The sequence below is a fragment of the Corvus brachyrhynchos genome, unplaced genomic scaffold (genome assembly GCF_000691975.1).
Source record: "Corvus brachyrhynchos isolate BGI_N302 unplaced genomic scaffold, ASM69197v1 scaffold26, whole genome shotgun sequence".
NCBI lineage: Eukaryota > Metazoa > Chordata > Aves > Passeriformes > Corvidae > Corvus > Corvus brachyrhynchos.
Window position 1 is genome coordinate 10,230,842 of NW_008239324.1, and position 11,222 is coordinate 10,242,063.

Consider the following 11,222-nt stretch of genomic DNA (forward strand, 5'->3'; position numbering starts at 1 on the left):
GGAAGGCTTGAATCTTCTCCAGTCTTCTGTTGAGAGAATAATAATCAAGACATCACCCTCGGCTGACAAATGAAACAGAGAACAGATTGCTATCAGTGTAAGAGGCAGCTCCTCTGACAGGTACAGTGAATCACCATGACATCACAGGACTAGACTGATCTCAAGAGATGCAAGATTTCTGATTAGTAGAAATACTTAGGTCATACTTTTCAAGAGAACAGTGACATGAGAAATCACATTTTTGCATAAATAATTGGGACAATAGGTTAGGTATCAAGGTGAAGCTCAGGACTTCACTGTGAACTCCAAAAAGCAGCTGTATCCCACAGGGCTCCAAAGAGCTTGTCCTGGGACAAGGAAGAAATCACCCCTTTATATAATCAGTCAGCATCAGAAGACTGCATCAGGAGTCCCTTCCTGAGCTGAACTTTCTGAAAAGTTTTTAAATGTTGCAGTAGTGACAAGATGGAGAAACCCCACTTCATTTCAGAAAGATGTGGAGTCGTCAAGACAAAAAAGCTCTCCTGGTCTACAAGCTTTAGCTGCAAAAAAATCCCAAAAAGTCCAGGGAAAGGAGGTGAAAAAGGTTCAGAAAAACAAGAGCAGGACTCTCGAACAATTCATTAGAAGCTTACTTATGCCTAGAAGAGTTGAGGGAGAACTTGGATGTTATTATTGAGTACACAAATAGCAGCTATCTTTCTGAACCACCTGCTTGTCTCCTGGCAGGAGAGTGACTTGCTGTTCAATCCTGCACTCAATTCCTGCCTGCCATTTTAGCTTCTTCACCAACATGAAATGGAAAATATCTCCTGGTGTCTGTGCTAGGTTTTGTGACTTCTTCCAGAGCCACCCCTAGTCATTGGTTGGTTCTGGCAACCCATTATTCTAGCTAGGGACAAGGAAGATAAAATGGGAGCTCTTTTACCCTACATGTGAAGGGTTTTGAAGCACGTCCTTCCTGTGCAGAAACTGGGGGACAAGGAAGTTTGAGCACAAAACATTCCTACACAGCCACAGCAGATTGCACAAGTACTCCAAGTCTGGCAAGTGGAAGGTTCTGAAATGCAGTGGGAAATCACTTGGAATGCAAGATGCAAATAAATCCACTACAGAACCTATATCCAGCATGCCCAATTGCTGTGTTATTAATGAAAGAGGAAGAGGGAAAACAGAGTAATAGTAGTATGAGACTGAGGTTTCCATTGGTGTCTCTTATCTAAGGAAATCACTGACCACATAAGAGAAAATCCAAAAATTTCAATTTAGTGACTTGCCCAGCAGCAAAATCAAAGGCAGGTGGTGGATATAATAGACAATGCTGGTCAAACCGTTTCTCTCTGCATAGCACTCAATAAACAGAGTTGCCGCTACTGAGTTCTAACCTCTTGTCATGCAGCAACATTGAGTCAACAATCCGCTCTCATGGCTTAATGCTTTTGATGTTTACTTTGTTCTTTGTATAGTTCAAAAGAAAGCACTAATGCACCAGTCCTCTTACCAAATACAATCTTAATCCCAGAATCCCGAGCCTTTTGCTGTTGGCCAGTTAAGTCTGTTAAGACGAAAGGATTTGATCAAGCTTTACATAACAACACAGAAGTTAAATCCAGCAAAGAGAGTTCTTTTTATCTGTACTGCTCAGACAGCTAAGAGGGGGGGAAAAAAAGAGAGGGAAGGAAAAAAAAGGTAATAAACTTGGCTATGTAAAACAAAATAAAGAATTCAATTATTTCTCTTATTGCCACTTTGTCTTTTCAGTGAGAGTCTTCTAAAGAACTCAGATTTATTCTCCAATAAAGTTCCTGAGAGCAAAGGCTCTAACGTTCCCTGCCCAAACCAGAACTGTAGCTATGAACTTGCTATGCTTTTTTTGCAAATCTAAGAAATGTTTCTGTTTCATCCCTACCATGTATTTATGAAGGCAGAATACAGTTCACTGATGCATGGTATTTGGTAGATCATGGTATTTGCCATTCATGTCCTCTCTGAGCTGAGTCTAATCAACCATTTTCCGGGTTACAGATCCCTGTCTCTGAAGCTGTTGGTGATTTTGATGTTATCTTATGACACATGAGCATATAATCATGCAGCACATGTGTTATACCAGTACATATGTAAAGATCATGAGGCAGCAAAATAAAGGCAGAACAACTATTTTAGATGGAAAGATTAATCTGTGTTCTAGAATATTAATTACATTTTCCAACAAAAACATTTATATGCAGAGAAGAGGTACAACAGTTGCCATCTTGTACCTAAGCTACACAGAATTCAAGCTGTGACCGATCAAAGATCTCAAATCATGTTTCAGCTTCACTTTATCAAATACCACAATATTTTGCTAGTACTAGCACAATCATTAAAGTATGATGCAAGTAAAAAGTATAAAGTTACACAAAAAGGATGCTTTAACACCATGCTTGTAGTATTGTCTGAGAATGGCAAGATTTTCAATATCTGAATGAAATGGGGAACTGCTTAACACTGTCCCCAGCATGGAAAGCACAACCTGGAGATCTGAGAGCAGAAGGGACAAGGAGCAAGCTTTGACAACCTGCATGCATTTGCCTGAGCACTGGGTGGGAACAGTCATCTTCCACCCAGCTGGAAGGATGCCACAGAACAGCTCTTCCCTGGTGACAGCACACAAAGGATGGACCACTGCTGGTATCTAAATCTGGTCTTCACTACTCATCTACTTCATAACAAATGGGACTCATTGGAAGTAATAATGTGAAACTGCTGAAAGACTGAAATTACAGTTACCTAAAAGGTTTTATACTCTAATAAAAAGAATATTGCTGCTGACTAGTTTGAAAATTAGATATTGAACATTATGTTTGCTGTACAAGATAATGCTACACAACAAAGCAAGAAATAATTAGAGGCAAGGAAAGATAGAATGAGACAAAGAAAATGAAATTATTCACCTTGCTGACATTTCATATCCTGTCTGAAGCAGTTTCTCCTATAATTCTAAAATTAAAATCCTACCCTTTACCAGCATTATGTCCTACTAAAATGAGATTGGAAAACTGTGGTGAAGTTAAACACAAAACCACTCAACAAACACTGACTCCATCATGGCAAGTATAGCTTGCCTTTGTGATTAACAGTAGCCTACAAGCACCAACTGAAATTGAGTTCCTGTGTTATGGCACATACAAGACATGCAGTCTTTGTAAACTACAGAGATGAGAGAAACTTGGAGAATCACGGTATATTAACACATTGCACAGGTAAGGAACTGAAAGGCAGACATTCTTAACAGAGAATCTTTCACCTTCTGTTTATACCAAAGCTTCTAATACCAGAAACAAATTATTGGATTGTAAAGGGATAGAAATTTCCAGATTAAACTTGACATGGTTCATTGCTCTAAATAAATTGGGCATATTGTTTCCACTAGTGTATAATATAAATCTAGCACAAGGCCCATGCAACCGCTTGTTATACTGGAGAGTTTCTGAAGTCTCATTTCCTTGAAAGGAATGAGCAACAAATTAATCTTCTCCATTCAACAACCCCCACTTGGCAGAATACAGCATCCATACTCACAGGCACCAAAGGTCCTTCCCACCACAACAGTGATTCCATCTCAACTGATCACAGACGAGGAGAAGAGGTGGAAAGAGAAATTGTCTGAGGCAATAATGGTTCCATTCATATTCAAGAAAAATGTGCTGAGTAAGAATCTCTAGTCCTTATTAGAAATTGACGTGGGAGTTTCTAAGGCTGGTTTGTGTAACCCAGAAGGGAGTGCAGTGTCTCAGATAACCCAGTGTTAACAGTCTCACTCACTGCATTTGCCACCTCTGCCAGGGACAGCGACATTCGCCACTGCTACCAGTGTCAAGAGAAGTACCTGGAGAAAACGGTGAGACCTTTAATTAAAACATTTGGTCCCTGTAGTTCAGCTGGGTAACTTTGTTCAGTACTAGTAGTAGTGGATACAGAAATAATCCCCTATTTCCTTCTTAACAGCTTTTTCAGGCAAATGACACATCAGTAGATCAAGAACTGCATTCTCAGTATATGCATTCTCACACTGATTTATTCACTAACTTGCTCCAATACCCCTTTATATTAACCAAAAAATTTTGTTCTTTAATTACCTTCTAGATGAAAGTGTTCATCACCAATAGTGTCTCTGTAGCCTTCCCCAGATAAATCCTGTTTAAAACAAAACAAAACAAAACAAATTAACCACAAATATACTATACACAAAGTGTTGAGGTGTTAACAATATTTACTTATTATTGCCAGAATTAATTTAAAACAAGAATGAGAGCACAGAAACTGTTTTCCAGGAAAGAAGTCAATCACCTTATCAGTGGTAGTGAATGCATTTGGTGCTATTTTACAATGCTCTGGACATACTTCTGGACAAAGATTTAGTGAAGATGAATTGACGATAGAGGGGAAAGAGAAAAAAAGTTCATATTCAAATAATTTTACAAAGTAATATTTAGTATTTCAATGTTCTTTCAAACAAGCAAGATTAAAAAAAACTCCAAATGGAAATGATAAAGGAGAAATAAGCCATTCACTGCCTGCAGAGGAATGTTATCACTTGGTTCCACCAACAAACAGAAAACTTCCATATGCCAGAGGTCACCCAAGAAAAGCAGATACCAGATTCTGACAAGCTGCCTGAGCCTTCAGTCCTGAAATTAATGAAACTTTGCCAGCCTCAGTATGTATAGAACAACACAGGAGCAGATGCCATAGATATGCAGACAAACTTATCTCAGACCCAAAAAACATTTCTCCAGTGGTGCTGAAGTAGTAATAAAGTGCATCAGTGGGATTTGGAGCTAATCCCAGTCACAAAGACTCTGAAGAGCATTCTTACTCTCTTATTAGCAAACCCTTTCAGCTCCATCACCCCACCCCAGCTAAACCATAAGCAATGACAGCTATCCTCATGTCCTGCCTTCTCTCAGTCATTCCAAAGCTTTAGGAGAACCGTAGTGTCAGTGACCTTACACTGTAGGCTGGCTCCCTGGATGCTCCACAAACACTCTCTGCCTCTGATAAAGTTATGGTGACAAAGAAGGATATGGGCCTAAAAAACCGGTGTGCTGCACTCACAGCCATTCCAGCTGCATCTGCAAAAGCACTCACAGCCAGCATTCTCAGCATCAACCTGGGAGCTGGAAGTTGACCATGGAGAGCTTTTAGTATGAGATAAGGATAAGGGAATAACTGGTGAAAATTATGTCTGGTTGTATTAATTAGCTTTATTGTTAAGGAATCTGATCATGGTAAAGACAGCTCACCTCTTTTTCTTGAAAAAGATGACAGAGGTTCTTTACCTTCAACATGCCCAAATGTTATTCTTTCAGATTAGTTATAACAGAGTAACTAAGCCACAAAAGCATATCTTAGGAATTCTTCAGTATCAATTTCTGAAACAACATGTTAAAAATTAGATTGCACTAACACTACTGGACACTTAGCCCAGAAACCCTGAAAATACCGTCTCTTCACAATCACATCCCCTGAAGTAAAGTTAGACCTCGCATGACAAATGTCTCTGAGAAATGCTCGCAAACTGGCCTGGAATGCTGGGATACAGCACAGCACAATACTGCTATAAAAGCTGACATTCTGGATTTATCTTTCCAGGTAGAAAATCACAAAAAGCTACTTTTGTTCCAGTAAAAAAGGTCTCTTTTTCTGGGCATGTGCTGATGAATATCAACCATTACGTTAAAAATTATGGAAGGAACAAATAGAGAATGAAAAGAAGACATAAAATGTTGGCATGATGCATCATATTGCTGCAAGATGATGATCTTCTCAAGACCATCTAAAAGTTAGTATACTTTTGTTTGACCAAATTCCCTCATGTCACAATTTTCCATGAAGCTGTGAGAGCACACCTCTGCCTGCTCCCATAGATAATGATATATAGAAGTGACTCTGCTCTCCCACAATGCTAAATACTGAATATCTGTTTCATTTGGGGTTTTCTTGTGTTGGAATTCCTGCTCCCTTTGGAAAAAAAAATATCTTCTGTTAACCTGGTCAGCAAATATGCAAATGGGTAGGTACTTGTGGTGTATCTCTGAGAATACTATCTAGATGGTAGCTTTCACCTCCTAAAATTTTAGCTAAGCAAGCACTGCCTCTGGGTATCAAACACGGCCTGTTAAAATGATGTCATTAATCTCATGCTCTACAAAACTCACGAGTCATTAACTGTTGTGATTTTTCATACGTCAAAAGACATCACTTAAAAATAAGCATACATTTGTTGATTAAAAATGCACTATCAAGTAACTTAAAGGAAAACAGTAGAAGACAGAGAGTGTAAAACAGCAGAGTGAAGCATTAATATTCATTACACTAGCTTCCTTATTTCCTCACTTTTAATCATTACATGGGTCTTAAGCAAATATGTTTTATATTCCAGTCTAGTTTCACTCCTTCTCTAGCTCCTAGTTATTTAAGTTAAAATAGTGACTTAATGCAAGCACATTTCCAGTAAGTGTTCTGCCTTAAACCAAATTATTTTAAATTAACACATTCTAAAAAGTGTTTTTCATGGTGTTGAACCATAATATAACTGTTAGACAGCACATAAATTGACAATCCATCCTGAAACTGATGAGAGTATCGTCTGAACATTTAGTCACACATTTAAGCAGAATTCCTCAGCTCCCATTCAAAGGGATTCCTCTGTGGAAGATTCTGACATGTATCATCTTTGATAGACAGACACGTATCTGCAAAGGGTGTGGGCAACTCTTGAGATTTTACAGGAAAAAAAATGCAGGAGAAAAAATATGTACTCTCTCATTCATCTTATCATCATTAACTTCTCTGTCAAAAAAACTGCAAGAGAGTCACTTGAATATTTTTAGCACCACCAAGATAGATGTTGCAACCTGAATAAACACCAAAATGCATGTGCCCGAGAAAAGGTTTCTGGGCAGTGTATGTGAATTCACACAACAGAAAAGTACAAAAGCTGAGCAAGCATCAGAGAAGACAACTCTGACTGCAGCTCATCCTGCATAATATTCTCCCAGTAACCCAGACAAATTGCCTTAAAGCGGATAGAACAGTGCATCTACCCCCAGCAACCCAAATTCATAAAGTGGGTTAGAGTGAAAGAAAAGGGTCAATGGGTAAAACAGAACTTGCAGCTCAAGAAATTCTAGTGGGAAGCAAACACTACAGCCAGGTAGGAGTATTTGACACTGGGGACCAGTGTGTTTAAGCACAAAGAGGACAGCGGCTCGAGGGGATGAGCGAGCCCCAGTAACCCAGACAAATTGCCTTAAAGCGGATAGAACAGTGCATCTACCCCCAGCAACCCAAATTCATAAAGTGGGTTAGAGTGAAAGAAAAGGGTCAATGGGTAAAACAGAACTTGCAGCTGAAGAAATTCTAGTGGGAAGCAAACACTACCACTACAGCCGAGTATTTGACACTGGGGACCAGTGTGTTTAAGCACAAAGAGGACAGCGGCTCCAGGGGGGGAGCGAGCCAGGAGCAGCTCTGCATTCAGCCAGGCTCTGCCACAGGGCCCTCAGCACCCATGCCACGGCAGGACCAGTGCCCAAGAGCAACAGCAATGGCATTTGGGTCACAGGCAGTTGTATATCACTGTCCTGACACGAGGTTTTAAATGACAACGCTGAGTTTTCAAGCTGGAACACTGAGTCATGAAACAACCAAAACCAGATGTACCCTGTGAAATACTATATAAATGAGGTCAGTGAGCACTTGAAAGAATAAAGAGAAGAAACATTTACACAGAAGGATTATGCCAGCGTGCCATTGCTATGGGTTGCTGAACAGGAACCCATCCAGAGTAAGTGTCTCTACCTCACCAGGAGTTTCCCAGATAAATAAGTTGGCCTCTGTTAGCTACCAACACAAATCACAGTGAATGACTAAGATTCAGGCTCAAACATGTGCTTCAAAACTCAGAACAGCTGCCTGGCCTGGCCAGAAAGGACCTTGTGTCCCATACATCCAACTCTGATAGGTGCCGCTGTACTCAGCTCAGATTTGAGAGGGCGGGGGTGGGAGAAGAGTTAATTAGTGCAGCTCCCTCAGAAATGTTGCTGAGTATATACATACACGACGGGAAAAACAATCTTTAAAAGCTCCCACGCCCCAGGGCTGCTACTCAGCCGGGTACAAGTCCAGCAATCGTCACTCGCTTCCCACCTTCACTGCACAATCAAACATCAATGAATTCGGACTCGATGGAAATTTTAAATTTTTAACCTCAACATCAGCCCTAATGGCCCTGTGCAATCTTTTTACTGATATAAGTCTCTGGAGACAAAGGCCAGGCACTCACTCTGGGGCTTCCAGCTATTGACTTCCTTCTCACAAGCCATCTGAAAATGCTGCAATCCAAACACTCACCCTTCGTTCTGCCTTCATCACCTTTGCTGGCTCCCTTTCTGCTTCTACATTGAGGTTAAGCTCCTTGATTTCACCCTCCAGGCTCTGCACAGGCGTATTTGTGGTCACATCTCCTAGTCCTGCCTCCTAGTCCCTACATCCACCAGTTGCTCTAACCTTGATCTGCAGTATTACCCCTCTCCCTGTCCTGGCTCTGCCTTTCCATGTCACCTCCCATGCCATCCAGCAAATTTATGGCACACAAGAGCCGAAGCTACTGATTGCAACCAGAGCGTGTATTTTAGCAGCCTGTGCCTGACCTAACACAGTACTCAATACAGTTTTGCTCCAGTGTTAAGTACAGACAGATACATCCACAGATGTACTAGATATTTCAAAGAATAACCTTTGATTTAAGTGGGTTATCATGATAACAAGCACATTTTTAAAGCTTGGGCCCCCTACTCCTTGTATTACATCTCAAGTCAATATTGCATTAATTAACATTTTTCTAAAAGGTGTTGCTCTTCTCAAGTAGAAACAAGTTGATTTACCTTTCTCCTTCAAATACCTCATTAAAATCCTTTGATTTAGCCTTAAAATACTGGATTTTCCACATTTTTGGCAGAACATATGCACGTATTTCCTGTTTAATTAAGTTTTTGTCAAGGAATCATACATACTGGGGGTTTTTTGCACAACACATGCAGAAGACAAATCATCAACCAAAAACCTTTCCTCCCTATTTTTAACCATCTGACTGAAACATGGGGTTTTCTTTCTTTATTCTCATATTGATGCAATAAAGTTTTGGAATGAGCAAAGTTGAAGAAATGCATTTCACAACAGGACTGCAAGGGACAAGATATGTGGTAATTCTAATGTCTTGTGTAGATTTTAAATGGTTTTAAAGTCACTGCCAACAAGAATGCTGTGTCACCTATGCACAAACTTCAATTCTTGATGTAGAAAAAACAATCCCAAGAAATAGAGGCTTAAGAGAATGAGGATCCCCTTCGGCCTTTCAACCAAATCACTGAGGGCCCGTCAGGTACCAAGAGGCCATTCTGAATGTTTCAGTCTTATGTGCTGGAAAGAAGTTTCCAAAGTAAGTCTGATTTTCCTGTAGCAAGTCCTTAGCGGACTGCGGAAACCTCATCTGTTGAAGATGCTTCAGGAAACCCCTCCAAATCCCAAAGCAGTCATTATTGTTTTGCTTTATTTTTAGTCTTGTCTAGACTTGAAGAGAAAGAGGAAAAAGACTTTTGAAAAACAGTCAATGGAAGGAACCTTGTTCCCCTTTGGGTATCTGAAATTTCCCATGGACTAGAAACACGGCCATGTGTAACTATGATCCAGCTCAAGCCTAGGCTTCAGCACTAGAAAGCCTACTCACACCTCAAAAAATGGTGCAGCTTCTTTTAGGCTAATGTAAGTGGAAGCAGATACTCAGTTATCCTGAGGTGGTCATCATTCTTTAAATACAGGTTTTTAGCCAGGCTTAAAACTTGACAATGAAATAAATAAGGAAATAAATAAATTAACTGCTCATAGTCAGACATGCGTGGAGAGGACGTTGTGCCAGGTCAGCAGCTTCCATGCAGTCAGGTACCCATGCAGTCAAACACAATGAAAGTAGACATTTAGGCACACAATTTTGTGTAATCACTACTTACAGGCAAAAGAGAAGAATGTGCTTTGGGCATGCATCTGGCTCTCTCTGCATTTGGAAATGAAGACTTCATTGTAATACTCTCTTTCAAAAATGCTTGGAGATCCCACTCAAGCTTTTTCAAATAAACCATACCTCCTATATTACAGTATTCTATTTAGGAGAAGAGCTTCCTTTGCTTCTCTGTTCATAAGCAATCCATAAACCCAGGGCCTTACACAGATAAAAGTATATATGCCACTATAAGCTTCACTATATAAGCCACACTATATAAGCCTCACTATAATGAAACTTAAAACCAGGCAAAAATATATGTAAGAATTAAAGCATATACCATACAGAAAAACAATATCAAGCAATACACATTTATGCCTTGTTTTAAGCCTAATATTGTTCTTCTACAGCATATTTCCCTTTTTCTTCTGCAATCATGAGGTCTCACTTTTTTAAAGTCTGCCATTCTGGATAATTTAATACTAAAGATACTTCACTAGTATGCAACGTTCTGTAGAAAATGCATGAAGCAACTCACACTTGAAGACGTCAAGGTGACTCTAATTTTCAGACCCACAATAAAATACACACTGCAATTCTGATAAAGTAGATTGTTCAGCAGAAGAAACAAGTTTAACTTCTACAGTGTTCTCTTTCTCTGAAATAAGAACCTGTGCTCTGTCATTACAGAAGGGTTTTTCTTCCTCCGCCATGCATCGAAGCTTCTCTCAGATAAAATTTCTTCATAATATAATCACAGCAGGTAGAGTTCTTAAGAAAACAGACTTTTCCTGTAAGATCTGTGATAGATGATCTTGGATGGGTTTAACTGCTGTGGCTTAGGATTTTACTTTATCTGCCTTGTTGGCCTCTATGCCCAAAGTTATGGTCTTCCTAACAGAGAGAGCAGGACACAATGGGTCTAGTACCACAGATACCAAAATTCATTGCTTGGCACCTTAGCATAAAGATCACACTAATCTACCAGCTCCAAAAATAAAATGATGAAACACAAATGCCTTCAGTGTGGCTGCCTCTGTTCTCTGGGAGCAGTAATTCCCAGCCCTAATAACATGGCAACGCTGTTGGAAATCATGCATCTGTATCCACCTGTTTGACAGAATTGGCACCCCTGCAGTCTCATCTCACAGAAGGTATCTGTAGAGCAATTCCAGATGCT

The 11,222-nt window shown here is 39.9% G+C and overlaps 1 protein-coding gene across 1 annotated transcript in view; it reads right to left on the minus strand.

Moving 5' to 3' along the window:
- NKD1 (naked cuticle homolog 1) overlaps nucleotides 1-10,755 on the minus strand; it is a 43,897-nt gene extending 33,142 nt beyond the window's left edge. Inside the window, exons 1-2 of the mRNA XM_017740827.1 lie at nucleotides 10,731-10,755; nucleotides 4,119-4,220 (exon numbers count right to left, since the gene is read on the minus strand). Of these exons, the coding sequence (XP_017596316.1) occupies nucleotides 4,119-4,220; nucleotides 10,731-10,755 (127 nt within the window). The remainder of the gene's footprint in view (nucleotides 1-4,118; nucleotides 4,221-10,730) is intronic.
- Nucleotides 10,756-11,222: the final 467 nt, after the last annotated feature.